This window comes from Nerophis lumbriciformis, linkage group LG05, assembly GCF_033978685.3.
Source record: "Nerophis lumbriciformis linkage group LG05, RoL_Nlum_v2.1, whole genome shotgun sequence".
In the NCBI taxonomy this organism is placed as follows: domain Eukaryota; kingdom Metazoa; phylum Chordata; class Actinopteri; order Syngnathiformes; family Syngnathidae; genus Nerophis; species Nerophis lumbriciformis.
In genome coordinates, this window is record NC_084552.2 from 42,895,785 (window position 1) to 42,916,138 (window position 20,354).

General features: G+C 39.6%; 1 protein-coding gene across 1 annotated transcript; it reads left to right on the forward strand.

Moving 5' to 3' along the window:
• Positions 1-636: 636 nt before the first annotated feature.
• LOC133605619 (uncharacterized) lies at positions 637-19,843 on the forward strand. Its single transcript, XM_061958848.2, has 13 exons — positions 637-747; positions 1,905-4,274; positions 4,357-4,472; positions 4,570-4,634; positions 4,920-4,971; positions 5,059-5,114; positions 8,573-8,694; positions 8,768-8,827; positions 16,656-16,827; positions 16,949-17,101; positions 17,190-17,287; positions 19,274-19,497; positions 19,558-19,843. Exons 1-13 carry the CDS (start codon positions 684-686, stop codon positions 19,600-19,602), a joined length of 3,597 nt encoding a protein of 1,198 aa, XP_061814832.2. The 5' UTR covers positions 637-683; the 3' UTR covers positions 19,603-19,843.
• Positions 19,844-20,354: the final 511 nt, after the last annotated feature.

A 20,354-nucleotide genomic window follows, 5' to 3' on the forward strand; every position in this document is an offset into this window, starting at 1 on the left:
GAGGAAGCCGGAGTACCCGGAGGGAACCCACGCAGTCACGGGGAGAACATGCAAACTCCACACGGAAAGATCCCGAGGACCTTCGTATTGTGAGGCACATACACTAACCCCTGTTGCACCGTGCTGCCCCTGATTAATCACATGAGTTTATTAACTTCTTAAAAGTATGACAGCTCTATTTATATTATTTTTAACCTTTTTGAAAATAAAAAAAAGAAAATATATGCAAACAATATCAAAGTGGCCCCTTCGATCCTTTGATATGTTTAGTGTGCATGGCCCTCACTGGAATTTTGGAAATATAAATCCATTGCACTTTTTAATAGATAGATAGTACTTTATTGATTCCTTCAGGAGAGTTCCCTCAGGAAAATTAAATGTGATGTGATGTAAAAGTAATGTGAACATTGAAGGATTTTTACCACCTGGCTGTTATGCTGTCCAGGTGGAAGAGGGCAGAGTGCAATATTGCTGGGGAAGCGCCCTTTTTGCGTTCGTACATCTCATGCCTTATCGTCGTAAGGTCTGCTATCAGTGACGTTGTTTTTTCCACACCTTAAATCTGGGTGGAGGAATGAGCAAATGATTCGAGGTCTCTCATTGAAGTCTGTGTGGCTCACATTAGTTGGACAAACATCTGGATTTGTGACATTCATCACTGGTGATTGGGACGTACTTCGCTTATGGCGGCATCTTCATACATCCTCATCATAGCTGCTCTTGTTGTCGGCCTGTGTTCTGCAAATGGTAAGTTCAGTTATTTTTGTACTGAGCAATCTTCATCTGGAATATATTTTTCTTATGCTCAAATAATGTACACATTTCAGACAATCATGTTTTTATACACACCTAAAATATTAACGCATTCTTAAATCCTCATACTGTGCTTACCATTCTTATTGTTCTATATAAATCATTACCGAAACTTCGAGAGACTTCTCTTAGTCATCATGACCAAATATAATTTTTTTTGAACATAAACTTATCAGTTTTTCATCTTTACTTGAGAGGTGTGCGAGCTCTTAATTTGCTTAAATCATACCCAGCCCTTATCCACTATCCATTAATTCTGAGGTAATTTTCTTTTAAACAGCTAAAAAGTTAATTATTGGTCAGTGTCGCAGTTTGCCAGCTATGCAATAAACACTTTGATATGAATGATCAATACTTATTTGGAATTTTAAAAAAAATGATGGAAATCAAATTATTTACAGACATTCAAACATAAAACAAACAATACTTGTGTGTTCTCTACACACAAGTATTGTGTAAGGTTGGTTGGTTGGAGTTTATTTCGAACATATATACAGTATCAAAATTTTAATTTATCTTTACATGTCCGCAAAGGAGTAGGAAGAAGCAAGGCTTTTTTTGATCTTAGCCCTTCTCCATTTCATAGCAATTACTAATGCATATGTTCTCGTCCTGTTCCCAATTTGAGAATGAGTTGCTCTTTAACTCTTACTGACCCTCCCTGTTTGGATCCCATAGCTCCTATGAAGTTGACCCCACAAGATACAGTACATACAGAATATTAAAATGTGCAAGAATATTCTGGCGTATCTAATAACAAAGGTTTTTGAAACCTTTAAACTACAACAATGTACCCTAAAGCTTTGGTTTATTAGCATGGAAAGTTCCATTATTTTGTCTTCCCACCACTCCTACATAGGGAGATTGTTGGTTCGAGGTTTCCGTCGGGAGGACCAGTTGTGACTTTTTGTTAAGTTACTAACAACTACCTACATTAAATGTTAATCCATGTTAAAATTATTATTTTGACTGATAAACCATGTAGAAGGCAGTTGGCACTAACAACGACTTGCTTCATAAATACCAAATGTGATGTGACTTAGTACTATAATTTCAGCCTCCAAAATTCACAGTTGTGAACTTACTTCTAGGACCTTATCTTGCTGAGACTGCTGGTGTTCCACAAAACCCCGACCTAGCAGGTAGAGAAACACCCGAAGTTGGTAAGACAACAGGACTCCCTGAAACAACTGATGAGATCGATAAAAGAACCACAGAGAACCCAGAGTTCACGTCATCACCGCAAACTACTGAGGCAAACACTTCTGATCCTGCTGAGACCACTAATGTCCCAGACATCACCAATCCAGAAAATACATTGACACCTGAGGTTGGTGAGACTACTACATTTCCTGAAACTACTGCTGAGATCAACACAGGAACCCCAGAGACCACGTCACTACCACAAATTACTGAGGCAAACACTTCTGATCCTGCTGATACCACCAATGTCCCAGAAACTACCAACCCATATAGTACATTGACACCTGAGGTTGGTGAAACTACTGCTGAGATTAACACAGGAACCCCAGAAAACCCAGGGACCACGTCATTACCGCAAACTACTGAGGCAAACACTTCTGATCCAGCTGAGATCACCAATGTCCCAGAAACCACCAATCCAGAAAGTACATTGACACCTGAGGTTGGTGAAACTACTACAGTACATGAAACTACTGCTGAGATCAACACAGGAACCCCAGAGAACCCAGAAACCACGTCACTACCGCAAACTACTGAGGCAAACACTTCTGATCCTGCTGAGACCACTAATGTCCCAGAAACCACCAATCCAGAAAGTACAATTACACCTGAGGTTGGTGAGACTACTAGACTACCGGCAACTACTGCTGAGATTAACACAGGAACCCCAGAGAACCCAGAGACCACTTCACTACCGCAAACTACTGAGGCAAACACCTCTGATCCTGCTGAGACCACCAATGTCCCAGAAACCACCAATCCAGAAAGTACATTGACACCTGAGGTTGGTGAAACTACTAGACTACATGAAACTACTGCTGAGATTAACACAGGAACCCCAGAGAACCCAGAGACTACGTCACTACCGCAAACTACTGAGGCAAACACTTCTGATCCTGTTGAGACCACCAATGTCCCAGAAACCACCAATCCAGAAAGTACATTGACACCTGAGGTTGGTGAAACTACTAGCCTACCTGAAACTACTGCTGAGATCAACACAGGAACCCCAGAGAACCCAGATACCACACCACTACAGCAAACTACTGAGGCAAACACTTCTGATCCTGGTGAGACCACTAATGTCCCAGAAACCACCAATCCAGAAAGTACATTGACACCTGAGGTTGGTGAAACTACTACAGTACATGAAACTACTGCTGAGATCAACACAGGAACCCCAGAGAACCCAGACACCACGTCACTACCGCAAACTACTGAGGCAAACACTTCTGATCCTGTTGAGACCACCAATGTCCCAGAAACCACCAATCCAGAAAGTACATTGACACCTGAGGTTGGTGAAACTACTAGACTACCTAAAACTACTGCTGAGATCAACACGGGAACCCCAGAGACCACGTCACTACCTCAAACTACTGAGGCAAACACTTCTGATCCTGCTGAGACCACTAATGTCCCAGAAACCACCAATCCAGAAAGTACAATGACACCTGAGGTTGGTGAGACTACTAGACTACCGGAAACTACTGCTGAGATTAACACAGGAACCCCAGAGAACCCAAAGACCACGTCACAACCGCAGACTACTGAGGAAAACATTTCTGAACCTGCTGAGACCACCAATGTCCCAGAAACCACCAATCCAGAAAGTACATTGACACCTGAGGTTGGTGAAACTACTAGACTACCTGAAACTACTGCTGAGATCAACACAGAGAACCCAGAGACCACGTCACTACCGCAAACTACTGAGGCAAACACTTCTGATCCTGCTGAGACCACTAATGTCCCAGAAACCACCAATCCAGAAAGTACAATGACACCTGAGGTTGGTGAGACTACTAGACTACCGGAAACTACTGCTGAGATTAACACAGGAACCCCAGAGAACCTAAAGACCACGTCACAACCGCAGACTACTGAGGAAAACACTTCTGATCCTGCTGAGACCACTAATGTCCCAGAAACCACCAATCCAGAAAGTACATTGACACCTGAGGTTGGTGAGACGACTAGACTACCGGAAACTACTGCTGAGATCAACACAGGAACCCCAGAGAACCCAGAGACCACGTCACTACCGCAAACTACTGGGGCAAACACTTCTGATCCTGCTGAGACCACCATTGTCCCAGAAACCACCAATCCCACAGAGCCACAAACCACAGAGGAGCCAACAGCAACTATTGAACCCATTTATTGCCAGAACGGTGGAACTTTCACAGGAAGTGGCTGCAGCTGTCTGAGTGGGTTTGATGGAAAGTCTTGTGAGACGGTTAAACCCATCACGGAAGGTACTGTTCTGTCTCAGTACACACCAGAGAACATTGTATAGTCTTGACACCACCTTGCCAATCAGTCGCCCTCTCTTCGCAGATGTCCTCAACAGAGCGGTTGAGGTCAACGTAGTGATCAATGAAGACTACAACGCCAACTATGACGATGTGACCTCTAAAGATTACAAAGCATTTGTCGCGAACTTTTCAGACAAGGTCTAAGTTGTTTGTTTTGATCTATCTGGCAGTAGCACTGTATCTGTCGTTTATCTAACCCAACTTGTCCTGCTCCTCAATGTCCTTTATCTTACAGATGGGGGACTTTTACAAAGGAAACAAACTAGAAAACTTTAAAAAAGTTGTGGTAACGAAAGTGAGGTGAGTATGACCCAGGAGTGGGTGATACTGCAAAATTTGGATCTGAAACTGATACTTTTTACTGGAAAATGTATTATTAAATGATTTTGTTAATTTTACTTAAATTTGATTAATCATAATTACAATATAAATAATACACTTGTTATTTTGTATTACACATTGTAAATCAATAGTACCATCAATAGTATAATAATATGAACAACACCACATAAACCACGGATATTTGTGAAAATGAACACAGACGAGAACTGAAAAATATCAATCTCTTTTTTTTTTTTTGCTCAGTCGATTATCCACCAAGCATTTTTCGAGACGATCAGCCTCCGATGTGACAAAGGTGAAGCACTCCCTCTCTGTCTTTCAAGTTAGATATTAAGTTGGACTTCGCAGATAAGAAATGCTATTATCTTTATCTTTATTGCAGGTGAGATTAGCAGCTGACGGACTGGCTATTCACAGAGTTACACCAACAACAGAAGGGTAACTGGAAACACACAGGAAGTCAGTGCATTGCATTATAGTGTTTTCATTGACGTCACAATTTGGGGTAGGACTCGCATGTTACACAATCTCAGAAGAAAAAGTGAGAAAAATGTATGGTGCCATGATTAAAACGTCGAAATCATGGACAAGTCGGTGTCTTAAAATTCCAAAAGTCTGTACAGCTACACAGGGATCAACATGACCCAAATAAGGAAGGATTGTTATGCGGGAAAACAGACTCGAATTGGAGGAAAAGATCCGTATACGATTCTATCATCTCTTTTTACGAGCAACATTGGACTGTCACACTCGTAAAGCACCAGCAAATATTTTCTGTGATGACCAATAAAATGATGTCATTCACTTATATTATTTCATATCTATTTATTCATTCTGGGTTACATTGTGAACTACCTGGTCTCAAAGCATTTTTTAACACAAACGAGAGTATTGCAATATATTTATTTATTTTTTAACAAAAACAGCCAACCAAATTTATATAAAGTGGCCAGAACATGAATTTAAATAATCTGACATTTTTTCCACCTAAAATGATTATGAATCTATCAGGTTCTCCTTTACTTCAGAGTGTAAAGTAGAGATTAGTTGATACACATAGAATTATCATCAGTGAGTAATGTAAATTATCATTATTTATCATTATTAATATTATGATTGGGTATATTTATTATTAGTGCATCTCCTTGGAGTTAAATCTCCCTTGTTTTTAAAAATGAGTAACACCTCTGTTTCTAACTTTAAACAGGGGTCTTTGCATGACAATTAGATGCTAAAGTGAGTAACATATATCAGACCACAACAATGAGGTAGATACTAGAAACCATTGCAACTTGAATTACAATGACCAATTACAAACCCCGTTTCCATATGAGTTGGGAAATTGTGTTAGATGTAAATATAAACGGAATACAATGATTTGCAAATAATTTTCAACCCATATTCAGTTGAATATGCTACAAAGACAACATATTTGATGTTCAAACTGATAAACATTTTTTTTTTGCAAATAATCATTAACTTTAGAATTTGATGCCAGCAACACGTGACAAAGAAGTTGGGAAAGGTGCCAATAAATACTGATAAAGTTGAGGAATGCTCATCAAATACTTATATGGAACATCCCACAGGTGAACAGGCAAATTGGGAACAGGTGGGTGCCATGATTGGGTATAAAAGTAGATTCCATGAAATGCTCAGTCATTCACAAACAAGGATGGGGTGAGGGTCACCACTTTGTCAACAAATGCGTGAGCAAATTGTTGAACAGTTTAGGAAAAACCTTTCTCAACCAGCTATTGCAAGGAATTTAGGGATTTCACCATCTATGGTCCGTAATATCATCAAAGGGTTCAGAGAATCTGGAGAAATCACTGCACGTAAGCAGCTAAGCCCGTGACCTTCGATCCCTCACATCCACACATCAGTGTGAAAACGATATCACCACATGGGCTCAGGAACACTTCAGAAACCCACTGTCAGTAACTACAGTTGGTCAATACATCTGTAAGTGCAAGTTAAAACTTTCCTATGCAAGGCGAAAACCGTTTATCAACAACACCCAGAAACGCCGTCGGCTTCGCTGGGCCTGAGCTCATCTAAGATGGACTGATACAAAGTGGAAAAGTGCTCTGTGGTCTGATAAGTCCACATTTCAAATTGTTTTTGGAAACTGTGGACGTCGTGTCCTCCGGACCAAAGAGGAAAAGAACTATCCGGATGGTTATATGCGCAAAGTTGAAAAGCCAGCATCTGTGATGGTATGGGGGTGTATGAGTGCCCAAGACATGGGTTACTTACACATCTGTAAAGGCGCCATTAATGCTGAAAGGTACATACAGGTTTTGGAGCAACATATGTTGCCATCCAAGCAACGTTACCATGGACGCCCCTACTTATTTCAGCAAGACAATGCCAAGCCACGTGTTACATCAACGTGGCTTCATAGTAAAAGAGTGCGGGTACTAGACTGGCCTGCCCGTAGTCCAGACCTGTCTCACATTGAAAATGTGTGGCGCATTATGAAGCCTAAAATACCACAACGGAGACCCCCGGAATGTTGAACAACTTAAGCTGTACATCAAGCAAGAATGGGAAATAATTCCACCTGAGAAGCTTCAAAAATGTGTCTCCTCAGTTCCCAAACGTTTACTGAGTGTTGTTAAAAGGAAAGGGCATGTAACACAGTGGTGAACATGCCCTTTCCCAACTACTTTGGCACGTGTTGCAGCCATGAAATTCTAAGTAAATTATTATTTGCAAAAAAAAAAATTAGGTTTATGAGTTTGAACATCAAATATCTTGTCTTTGTAGTGCATTCAATTGAATATGGGTTGAAAATGATTTGAAAATCATTGTATTCCATTTATATTTACATCTAACACAATTTCCCAACTCATATGGAAACGGGGTTTGTTGACTATCTCAAGCTAAAAATAGAAAATGCAAATATAATAGAGAAATATGACTACATCTGCAACTATAAAACAATATTTGTTTAGTACACGCCTGTTCAGTTATGCTTATTATGCAACCGTGACTCAGTGACAGTTACTGTATTAGTCTGATATATATTTATATTTCAGTGGTAGTAATATACTTGTTACCCAAGGATTTGAGAATGTCGTCTTCATCTACAGTATAACTAAACGATAAAGTTACAAAACTGGAAAATCAATTGAACTGATCTGATCGGTATCACAGTTTTATTGATCATATAGCAATGACTGGGAATGAAGTTTGTTCATAAAAAAATTAAAAAAAAGCTTTGATGTAGTTAAGCTACTTTTGTTATTTATTGTAGCTTAGCTTGTCTATGTTTCTCTGGTGGGTAGCTTCAGTGTAGTGAAGCTTCATTTAATATAGAATAACTTTAGCATTCTTTATTTTACAAGTAGCTTGCCCTAATCTGCCATTGTGTTGTGGTCTTATGAACTTCTTCATTATCGCTAAGCAGTGTGAAACGACAACAGTGACATAACTACTGTCTAGTTACACAGCATTACAACGAATAAGATATACATTACCACATGAATAAGCAACAAACAAAATAAAAGTTAGCAAAAATGGAAAAAAATAATGTTGTAAGTGAAAAAATCCTTTATCATGGCCTGTTTTCATTATGTGTTTAGTGAATGCGACAAGTAAATGTGCAAGCAGTTATAATAATCAATTATTATAATAAAAATTCTAATAAAAAAAATTAAACATGCTTACTTTTGATAGTTACGGTTTCGACCATTCATGGTGACGTGAGTCAGCCAGTCTGAGGGTCATCGACTTAAATGGGTTGCACTGTACATATTGCATTGATTTTTCATTCTATTCACAAACAAAGCTCACATTGTAATGTTTTCAAAAGTGATGAAACATTTAGACTGAATAGCAATGTGGCCACTCATCGCTCATTGCGTTTTATGCTTATCTTTGTGTTTCAGCGTCAGTGTACTGCATGATGTAGTGGTGCTGGTCCCAAACAACGGCAGCAACGACGAGACATACAACATGAACGTGGAAGAGGTTACTAAGATTGCTCAGGAGCTGGTTAGCTGCACGCCAAGTAGGACATTATAGTACATGATCCTTCCATTCGCCAGTGGACTAAGCATTAATTCTGACCTGTGACTTTGCAGGTTGTCCTTTCAACATCACAAAGATGCCCACGGTGAATAAAACAAAATTGAATTTGGACAGTAAGTATACAGTTTGTAGCTTGGCTCTTAGCATAGTCTATATTTTGGTTTTGATTCGATACAAAGTAAATAAAGGGTAAATATGCCGTAAAAATACTTTTTACTTGGAAATTTGTCAAGATCATTCAAGATTGATTTGACCTTTTTTTGTTGATTTAATGATATACAGTATAAACACAACAATAGAATAAAATAATACAAGTACTGCCTTTTATTACTTACAATTGTTTGACCAAATTTAAGTCAAAAGTGCTTAAATAATACAACTACTTCCTTTTATTACATACAATTGTTTGAGCTAAATAAATCAAAAGTGCAAAATAAGTCAAGCAAAGCAAATTCCACTATTAGCTGTCATTGAAATTTGGGGGCTTTTTCCCCCTAAAGCACTACAAGAATGTATTCCCTGAGCTTGTAAATAATATATACATACAGCAATATAAACAATGTAACACAACACTACAGGTATTTTTGACAATAAACACAAATAAGGTTATTTTTATCTTATCATGCTAGCATCGATCCAATAGGGATTCTACTCTTGGAGCTTGATCTTCTAAGGTTTGCATGTACTAAAACACTCACACGCAAAACTGATCTACTAAACGTGCGCACAGAGGATTGCGTCTCTTTAGTGAGCATAATAAGGAGCACAATTCATTTAGCGTGTATGTCTCCATTAAAATGCAGAATATATGCTGATCATCAGAACGGCCACAATACTGGGAGGAAAATATGCAACCATAGCTATTTAGCACAGCCAGTGTGATCTGTAATAAAGTTCAATAACAAAAGGTATATCCAATGAATAACTTTACTCCGATTTTAGCAGGGTACAAACATGTGACGAACACTTTTTACGACTCACCGCAAAACATAGTAACGCACCTCCTTTTCGGCAGCTGTCGCAACGTCCTTGAAGCAACAGCAGCGCATACATATATATGCAACATATATGACATCTTCCTTCTTTTTTTTTTTTTCTTTTTTTTTCCTTTGCAATGTTTTCGAAAACAAGATCACCTAGCATCAATAATCATCCATCCATCCATTTTCTACCGCTTATTACCTTTGGGGTCGCGGGGGCGCTGGAGCCTATCTCAGCTACAATCGGGCGGAAGGCGGTGTACACCCTGGACAAGTCGATCAATACAATAATCAAGCAATATTCAATCTGCTCAGAACAACAAAGCAACAGCAGCATCAAAGCACAGCATTTAACGTATCTGTTTCACATCCTTTTTTTTTTTGGTAAGTCTCTCAATTTCACAGAGTCAGTTTGACCACAGGTTTTATCAGTCTGGCTGAGCGTGTGTACAGTCCATCTTTTGCAGGAGGTGGACGGGCATTGAGTGTTGGTGAAACAGTCTCAGTAGTAATGACAGGGGAAGGCTGCTGTGTAGCAGTGTCATGTAGCTGTCCATATGGAGGTAGAGTTGCTGTGTCTCCAGTTGGCTCAGGAACATGTTGCAGGTGACGACGGTTGCGCCTCAATGTCGCCTCCTGTTGAGTCTCGATGATGTATGATCTTGGCGTTGCACAGTCAGCGGTGATGACAGCGGGTGTTCCCCAGGCGTACTGATTGTCCAGTTTGACGCGGACAGGATCACCAGGTCTCAGCGACGGCAGGTGCTTTACTCCATGTCGGAGGTTGAAGTAGAACGCATGTTTCTCCTTCTCCTCGGCATCTTTGCTCCTGACGGTTTTCAGGTTAGGCCATCTAGGAAGTAAGTTTTTCTCAAGTGTTGGAAGTGTTGTTTTTATCTTCCTGCCCATAAGCAGTTCAGCTGGGCTTGCACCAGTGGAGGTGCAGGTTGCAGAGCGGTAGGACATGAGAGCGAGTCGAGGATCTTTTTGTTTTAGAATAGTCTTTGCAATTTGGACTCCTCTCTCAGCATGTCCGTTTCCTTGTGGATGATGGAGACTTGAGGTAATGTGCTCAAAGTCGTACTCTCTAGCGAACTCTCGGAACTCCTCACACCTAGTGTGTGTGTGACAATCATTGGTACTTTAACTTTTAACTTTTTTTTATGTGAACTGGGGCCCATTGTTACTAATTACTTGGTTTGGGCAACCGAATCTGGCAAATACTGCTTTTAGCTTCAACACCACCTGTGAGGCAGTGGTTGTAGGCATATGGAGTATCTCAAGGAACCTGGAAAAGTAGTCTGACGAGGTAAGTATGTTTGTTATGATCACATACGTCAATAGCAATTCTCTTCCAGGGCCGGTCAGGTAGAGGGGTCGAGATGAGGGGCTCTTTGTGCTGTGTGGGTCTCATCTCATGACAAACCTGACAGGTCTGGATTTTCTGCTTGATTTCAGCTGAGATGCCAGGCCACCACACTGAAGTGTTAGCCCGCTCTCTGCATTTTGACAGTCCTTGATGTCTATCATGGATTCGATCCAGGACATCTTAGAAGGCTTGGGATTATCATACGACATCCTCTTTTATGATTCCGTTGTACTCCGACAGTTCACTCCTTATAGGGTAATAGTCTTTGATGGCTAGTGGAACATCAGCCACATAGACCGGCCATCCTGAATTGACACTTTTAAGCACCATCTGCAAGTTGCTGGCAGCTGCTGTGGCTGCTCTTATGATCCCAAGCTTTTGTGGTGTAGCTGGCAAGTTGTCAACAACGGCTGCAATATAACATTCCACATCCGTGTTAGTGTCGGTCACCTCTGTCACGTTCTGCAGTGGACTACACGACAGGGTGTCCGCTACAGTCAAGGTCTTTACTGGTGCATATTCGGCGGTTGGCTTGAATCTCATTAGTCTCATTAACAGTCTCCGGCACCGTATTGGAACATTATCTAAATCTTTCTTGTTCATTAGGGGCACCAAGGGCTTGTGATCAGTGACTAGCTTAAAGTTCTCAAAGCCCACAAGGTACTTCTCAAACCTTTCACATGCCCAGACGCTTGCCAGGCACTCCTTTTCGATCTGGGCGTATTTTGTTTCCGCCTCAGACAGACGACGTGAGCAATAAGCGACTGGCTTCCAATCTCCATAGTGTAGTTGCAGCATCACTCCGCCGATGCCGTAGCTACTAGCATCAGGCGACACTGTTGTAGGTCGATTCACGTTGTAGAACTTTAGAACTGGAGAAGTAGACAGGATGTCCTTGATGCGCTGGAACGCCTCCTGCTGTGCATGGTCCCACGTCCATTCGGTTTGGGATCTCAACAGTTCATAAAGTGGCTGGCCCACTGTTGACAGATTTGGGATATATTTTCACAGGAACGTGAACATTCCAAGGACACGTCTGAGTTCCTGTACGTTCTGAGGTGGTGGTAGCTCTCTGATGGCTTTGACTTTATTGGGATCCGGTTTCACACCTGTTTTGTCAATCACCTGGCCTAGGAAGTTAAGTTGCTTCTGTCTGAACACACACTTGTCTCTGTTTAGCTTTAGGCCAGCTGACTTGACTCTCTCCAGCACCTTTGTTAGATGCTGGTCGTGCTGTTCTGGAGTGTTTCCATACACCAGGATGTCATCCATGTAAACAGCTACTCCATCCAAGCTATTCAGAGTCTCCGCCATTTTCCGTTGGAAGATTTCTGGAGCACTTGTGATGCCGAATGTGAGCCGCTTAAAAGAGTATCTCCTGAAGGGTGTTATGAAGGTAGTTAACTTACTGCTTTCGAGATCTAGGGGTATCTGCCAAAACCCTGAGGCAGTGTCTAGTGATGTAAACATTGTAGCGCCACTCAGCTTTGCAGTTATTTCCTCAGCAGTTGGGAGGACATACCTCTCTCTCCTTACGGAATCGTTTAGCCTCTACAGGTCCACGCAGATGCGCACTTTGTTGTTCTTTCTTGCAACTGGTACCATCGGTGCACACCAGTCTGTAGGCTCAGTCACTTTTTAAATTACAGTTTTTTTCTCCATACGCAGTAGCTCCTCTTTGACCTTCTGTATGAGAGGTAGTGGTACCCTGCGGGCTGTATACACTGCATATGGTTCAGCATTCTCCTTTAAAAGTATTTTAACTGGGTCTGTTTTGAGAGTTCCATGTTTTCCAAATGCACTGTGCACTTCTTCAATGCGCTTCACCAGCCCCATTGCACATGCTGTGTCTCTGCCTAGCAGGTTGTTTGCAGTTCAGCTGCGGATGATATACACTGGGAATGAGTAGTGCTTCTCTTTGTACTTTGCATTAGCTTGAAACTTCCCCACACATATCAGCTGACCCCCAGGACTGCTCATTGGTGGGATATTTGACTGCACCAGTTGCTGCTTAGGGCATAACATGTTGAATGTCTCTTCTTCCATAATATTTAGATCTGCCCCAGTATCAATTTTAAATGTAACTGGTGTCACTCCAATTACAATCTTTACAGTCCACTTGTCATTATTTTTGTTTATATTGGTGACTGCGCCTAGAAAGTATGGAGTCTGTGAGACAGGCTCTGTCTCTGTCACTTCTCTGACTGCCTTTGTATGACATTTAATTTCCCAGTGACCCACCTTTTTGCATTTGTGGCATGTCGATTTCAGGGCTGGACACCTTTCATGGTCTTTGTGCTGTATTTTTCCACATCTGCCACATTTAGGCATTTTTGGTGCTTCTTGCTGTCCACTTTCCTTTTTATTTCTCCACTGTTGTTTTCCTCTATATGCAAATTTCCCACGTCCGTGGACGATCTCCTGCACCGCCGTGCACGCTTCTCCTTGTTGCTGGTGCACTTGTGCATTCACCTCTTCGGACTGGCGAACAGTCTGTATAGTTTGGGTTAGCGTCAAACCAGCCTCCAGCTGCAGTTTGCGCGACGGGTCTTTGTCAACGATACCCACAACTAAGCGGTCACGAATGTGGTCGTCCCTCGCTGCTCCAAAGTCACAGTGTTCGGATAAATCATATAGAGCTCTGATAAACATTTCAACTTTCTCACCGGGCCGCTGTCCTCTCTGGTAGAAACCCACACAAACCCTTTATTTATTAAGTCAGAAATATTAAAGTTTGGTGATTTGGTAAAATTGCAAACAGCTAAAATGATGTACAAAGCAAATTATAACCTGCTACCAAAGAATATACAACAATTCTTCTCAACTAAAGAGGAGAAATATAACCTTAGAGGAAAAAATAATTTAAAACATTTATATGCACGTACAACACTTAGAACTTTTAGCATATCAGTATGTGGAATTAAATTATGAAATTATGGAATGGATTAAGTAAAGAAGTTAAAAATTGTACTGATATGATCCAGTTTAAGAGGTTGTTCAAAATAATAGTGCTTACAGAGTACAAAAAAGAAGAATTATGAGAAATACTTTCAACCTTATTGAAAATAAGGTTGAAAGTATCTCAGTATGTTAATAATGACTGAATTAATTAATTAATTACATATTACAAAACTGTTGTATACTAATTCATAGATGTTATTTTATTATATAAAAGGTCAGTAAATGATTCTATATATTTGTAAACGCTTGAAGTGAGAAAGGGGTAGGATTAAATAAGCTTTGCTTCTTCCTACTCCTTTTCGGGCATGATGTAAAATGAAATGATATGAAATTGTGTGATGTATTATGATGTAAGTGTGTTCATGTTCGAAATAAACTAAAGAAAGAAAGAAAGAAAGAAAAAAAAACATGCGCGCTCGTGGATCACGTTCCGTTTGGGATAAAAGTACTCGTCGTATTTTCCTAAACAACGTCAAACTTTTTCTGATCATCCTCTGACAACGTGAACGACTTGAAAATGTTTTCAGCCTCTGGACCCATAGCATATATCAGGCAACTGACTTGTACTTCGCCGTCCTCCTTTGCTAGTTTTGTTGCTATGCGATACCGTTGGAAACGTTGTTTCCAATCTCTCCATTCATTTGGTCGGTCGAACGCAAAACTATCTGGAGGATTAAACTTGGCCATTTTCTTGCCGCGACGTGATTGTCCGTTACTTCTGAAACCATGTAATAAAGTTCCATAACAAAAGGTATATCCAATGAATAACTTTACTCAGATTTTAGCAGGGTACAATGATGGAACACTTTTTACGACTCACCGCAAAACATAGCAACGCAGCTGTCGCAATTTCCTTAAAGCAACACCAGCGCATACATATATATGCAACATATATGACATGATCTATCAAGACTAAAGGACAACTGTGAGCGCTATTTTGCATCTTTATTTAGCAAGTCTGAAAACTTGGTGCAAACTGACACAGTTATACAAACGGCTGTGAAAAAAGAGCCGATTGCGCTGCAGCTCCAGTTTATGTATGCTTGTCAACATACTGTATATAGACTGTCAAAAATAATAATATTAGACATATTGTCTACTCATCAATATAATTTTATAAATTTATAGCTCTTGGATGACTTAAGGGGCTGATTAAAAACAAATATAATTGATGCGTTTTGATGTCTGCTTGTGTTGTTTTTAAGGATGTTTTCAAACAGAAGATTTATTATTAACATCTAGTTAAAAAACTTCTTGCAATATGCATTTTTTGCATAGTCTTTACATTCGCAGTCAGTGCCGCATCCTTTCCCATTAGAGCACCTTCAATGCACGAAAAAAAGGGTGGTTTTAATTAGGGATGTCCGATATTGGCTTTTTGCCGATATCCGATATTCCGATATTGTCCAACTCTTTAATTACCGATACCGATATCAACCGATACCGATATATACAGTCGTGGAATTAACACATTATTATGCCTAATTTGGACAACCAGGTATGGTGAAGATAAGGTCCTTTTAAAAAAAATAAAAAATAAGATAAATAAATTAAAAACATTTTCTTGAATAAAAAAGAAAGTAAAACAATATAAAAACAGTTACATAGAAACTAGTAATTATTGAAAATGAGTAAAATTAACTGTTAAAGGTTAGTACTATTAGTGGACCAGCAGCATGCACAATCATGTGTGTTTACGGACTGTGTCCCTGCAGACTGCATTGATATATATTGATATATAATGCAGGAACCAGAATATTAATAACAGAAAGAAACAACCCTTTTATGTAAATGAGTGTGAATGAGTGTAAATGGGCGAGGAAGGTTTTTTGGGTTGGTGCACTAATTGTAAGTGTATCTTGTGTTTTTTATGTTGATTTACTTAAAAAAAACAAAAAAAACCAAAAAACTAACGATACCGATAATAAAAAAACGATACCGATAATTTCCGATATTACATTTTAAAGCATTTATCGGCCGATTATGTCGGCAGGCCGATATTATCGGACATCTGTAGTTTTAATGTAGATTCACCGCAAGACTGCTTCTAAAATTCCCATAAAATGTGGTACATGTCCGCTGCTTGTTTAAAAACATAGCAAAATGTAACAAGTAGGAGGACGATAACTTGGATGTGCAGTAAATGATTGAGTGTCTCCGTGGTGAAAGCCGCCAATAGAACACGCAAAATACTCATTTAAATAAGGCGGTCCGCACCGCATTTCAATTGCACACACAGTCTTCGTAGATCACACACAACACGGCCACAAGTAGTAGATGCAACTTTATAGTTTGCACATGCTGTTTTGTGCGTGGTATTTGGATCTTAGTAAAACAGGCCTTTGGTATCTTTTTTTGGATCGATCCGTAATAGGCAACATACACTAGAGGTGGGCAATACTACAAATGTTGGTATTGATCCAATAAAAGGTTAATATGTGACCAGTATTGCCGATAGCATTAGTGATATCTTCTTCTGTCTTTTAAAATGTTTCATGATCAATTACAATATTAACCTGATATCAATAGTACTGATACTTGGATGGATTATTCCCCCTATAGGCAGCTTGTGCAATTGTTGTGTTCACTTCTCAAAGGTCTGAATTGTCTTTGCTTATCTTCCTCCTGCAGCGTATTGCAGCTCTATCATAAAAGATCCAGACTTAGCTAAGCTCTACATTGCTAAGGAGATCAACAAAAAGATTGTGTGTCTCACCGAATGCGACGTCCATCATCCGAATCCGAAAATATGCTTTAACAGAGGAACGTGCAAAGTTTTCAGGAATGCCGGAGCTGTTTGCAAGTAAGTAGAGTCAACCGAATGTGGCTTTCATCAGACAGTCTCGTCTGTAACACGGCAACTTGAGTGGCGAATGTAACCGTACAGTTTGTTGATTCATTCATTGGATACGGATGGTTTTCAGGTGTCCTGATTTGACGTCCATTTGGTACTTGAACACCGACTGCCGTATGCCAATCCAAAGAACAGCCTTCTACGCCGGTTTGACTGTCACTCTGGCGTGTCTCCTGGCGACTGTGGTGGGCTTGACTGTGTATTTGTCCATCAACAAGCAAAGGTAAAGGAAGTACATCTCACGGTCTTACCGTGAAAAGGCTCTGCTTGAACAAGACGTGTACGAGGATTTAATCAACGACTGATTGCAGGAAAAAGGACATTAAAAAGAAGCAGGTAAACAAGTGGTTCAAAGAGGATTTGGAGTGGTCTCGATCTGACAAACTCTCAACGGGCACCTACAATGCTGGTAAGCGTACGCTTTCATGCCATATCTGCATTTTTATTAAGGGTGTCCCGATCATTTATTGGTATCGGACATTGGTCTGATATCAGAACAAAAACACGATTAATTAACACATTCATTTATAACCATTCAAATATTACACTTATAATATAAACAAAACAATGATCAAAAATGACACCATAGCTGAAATCAAGGTAATATAACTACAAACTTAACCAATGTGAACATGGTAGATTTAAGCATTAAATAAAATAGCAACAACAAATGTAGAAACACACATTGAATATTAACCAAGTGTTAGTGATATTGTTATTATAAGCACTAACGAAGACAAACTATTTATAGCGGCGCCGTGATCACTAGCGTGTGTGCCTATGTTTACATCATCGAGTGGTAAGCTGCTTCCTTGCTTGTTTTGCTCGTGGAATTTTATTGTAAATTATAAATAATGCATATCACCTGGATAGTAGTTGGACAAGGATGTAATCCGACAGGTTGGTAAACTTTGACAGCCAATTTGAATGGCGAGAACGACACGAAAAGACGCTTGGTTCCACCCTCCCATTTCTTCCTGAGGCTTATGAGTCATGAGCAATCTAAAACAGGAATACAACAAGATTCTATCAGTCGGCATCCTAATGACAGCAGTCATTGTACAGTAAGGGATGTTTTATTATGGATGTTGCGCCTCATGAATTCTGCAGTGAGTACAAATTAGTGATGCAATGAAAAAAAAAACGTTGTGATGCGTTTTTTTAATTGATGCGCCTCGTATGCTAAAATGATCAAAATCGGTAAATATTAAAAGTTATTATTAATGTGTCCCTCACTGCATTACATATATACTAACAGCATGAATATAAAACCTTAATGGAGGTGTTTGGATGTTTTTAAGCGCTTTTATAGGCAGAAAAGAGCAACTCCCACAAGGCTCCATTGCAAGCAGGCTTTTGATCCCATTTATTTAATATTTAGAATGCACAAAACAGAAAAACACCAAGGCAACACCAATCTGGAGAATATCAATAAGTATACACAACAGAATATCATCAGCTGTGCATCACTCCTAGATCTTATGCCAGAGCAGTTGGCAACAGAAGAGAACCAGATGAAATGGATGCTGCTTCAACAGACCAGCAAGTGGTCAACTTTCTGCAATTAAAGGATGTTGATGTTGGTATCAACACCATAGGCGCATGCATCCCACTGAATGGAAAAAACAACACCACCATCATTCACAACGTCATCATTGTGAAGCTCGTCAACAGGAAATTCAAAATTGCACGGCTGAAAGAGGGAAAAAAGCTAAAGGGTACATGTGTACATGAACGAGCATCTCACTACAATGCTACTACATTTCATATATACTTAGTGTTTTTACATACAACGTTGATGGAGGTTTTTCGATGTTTTCTTAGAGGGCTTTATAGTTTAATGTTTATTTACAAGTTAGAATGCATAAAAAAAGAAAAACATAAATGTGCTTGTCTCCCATAAGGATTGTGAAAAATAGGCAAAATTCCCCAAAAAGTGAAGTTCGCCTTTAAGCACATGTGCATGCAGGTACTGTCAAGGGAAGAGAGTCTTTGACTTGATGCAATATTTTCAGTCTTTCAATTCATTTTCGTCAACTATCCTTCTGGGATCTCCGAGGAAGAACAACAGAAAGACCACTGGTTTCTTTAAAGCAGAACGAGATAATGAGGAAACTGATAATTATGATGATAGAAATATATTTTCAGAATGTAAGACAGAATTACGATCGTAATTTTAAGCAAGGGTATTGGGATCTTTTTTTTCAACTGCAACACAACTTCTCCCTAGCAACAAGCCACACAGAAACTTTGATGGTGACGTTATCACCTAACCACAGCTGATTACACAAAATGAGACATTTTTGTCACAGAATAAGCGAGTGGCTCCATGACTAGGTTTTGGTAGTTGCAAGTGTTTTCCACATAGACATCTTCTTGTTTGTGCTTCTTTCAGGACACATCAACCCATCGTTCCAGTATGAGGCCCCAACTGTTAACAGAAACCATCCTATGCACCCAACTCGACAGCACGCTGACTATAGAGAGTCCGTCCCAGCTATAAGCATGTACAGGCTGGATGCAGCGTCCCACCTACCAGACACTGAAATGTACCACAACAGATACCCCCACTCTGTTGGACATGACCATACCAATGGATACCATCCCGCTAGTCAACCGGTCAGTGGGACAAAATAAATGAGTGTTTGGTCAGATAATTTTTCTTCTTCTTCTATACAGATGAGAATCCACAGACCTCAGATCAGGACATCCTGGGACGCCTGATGATGAAAGCATAATTCTATTTGAAGCTGCGTCGCAAACAAGCACCTTACTGAATTTTATTTGTCAGCCAGTGATGATCAATACCTAAAAATCTTGCTCCTCAAAAACAACTTGCTTCTTCTTCATCATTGTTAACTAACATAATTTATTTTATAAAAATAAGTGCAATATTTGAAATTGTGTTTATTTTTATATCGCTCATGTTTTAATGTCCCATTACCCCATTTTAAATGCTTTTTCTATATACAGGTGGCTGATACGTCAATTTCTGGTAACGATTTGATTCCAAATAAATACAGAGTCAGCATACCAATACCTATACTATTTTTTATTCAAAATGTTTCATTGGAATTCAATGATTTGTCTTTAATTTGTTGATCATGGTCATATTTCAAAGACTTTTGGTAAATTAAACAAATATATAATTGTTTAATCAATGAACATATTCATGAACAATTTGACAATATGTACAAAGTCACTAGTGCAAAAAACCCGAAAGGAGCAAAAAAATATTACAGTAAACCCGTTTTTGTTGACGCCCCTTAAACTGTCTAACTGATGTTGTTGAAATAACCAAGATGGAAGCCAAGACAAGCTTATACATTTACTTGTCACTTTTTACGGGGAAATAAGCGGAATGGGGATAATAAAAAGTTAAAACTTACAGCAAATTGTTGACATACTTTTCAATCATTTCTGCATATTTTTGTTGTAATTTTTGTTTTTTCAGAAGGTACTTAATTGATTGAAGC

Excerpts from the sequence above, each read along its gene's own strand:
- LOC133605619 (XM_061958848.2), top strand. The coding sequence starts at position 684 with ATGGCGGCATCTTCATACATCCTCATCATAGCTGCTCTTGTTGTCGGC. Across the intron at positions 16,828-16,948 it reads AATGCCGGAGCTGTTTGCAA|GTGTCCTGATTTGACGTCCA; the intron begins GTAAGTAGAGTC and ends GATGGTTTTCAG. Across the intron at positions 17,288-19,273 it reads AACGGGCACCTACAATGCTG|GACACATCAACCCATCGTTC; the intron begins GTAAGCGTACGC and ends TGCTTCTTTCAG.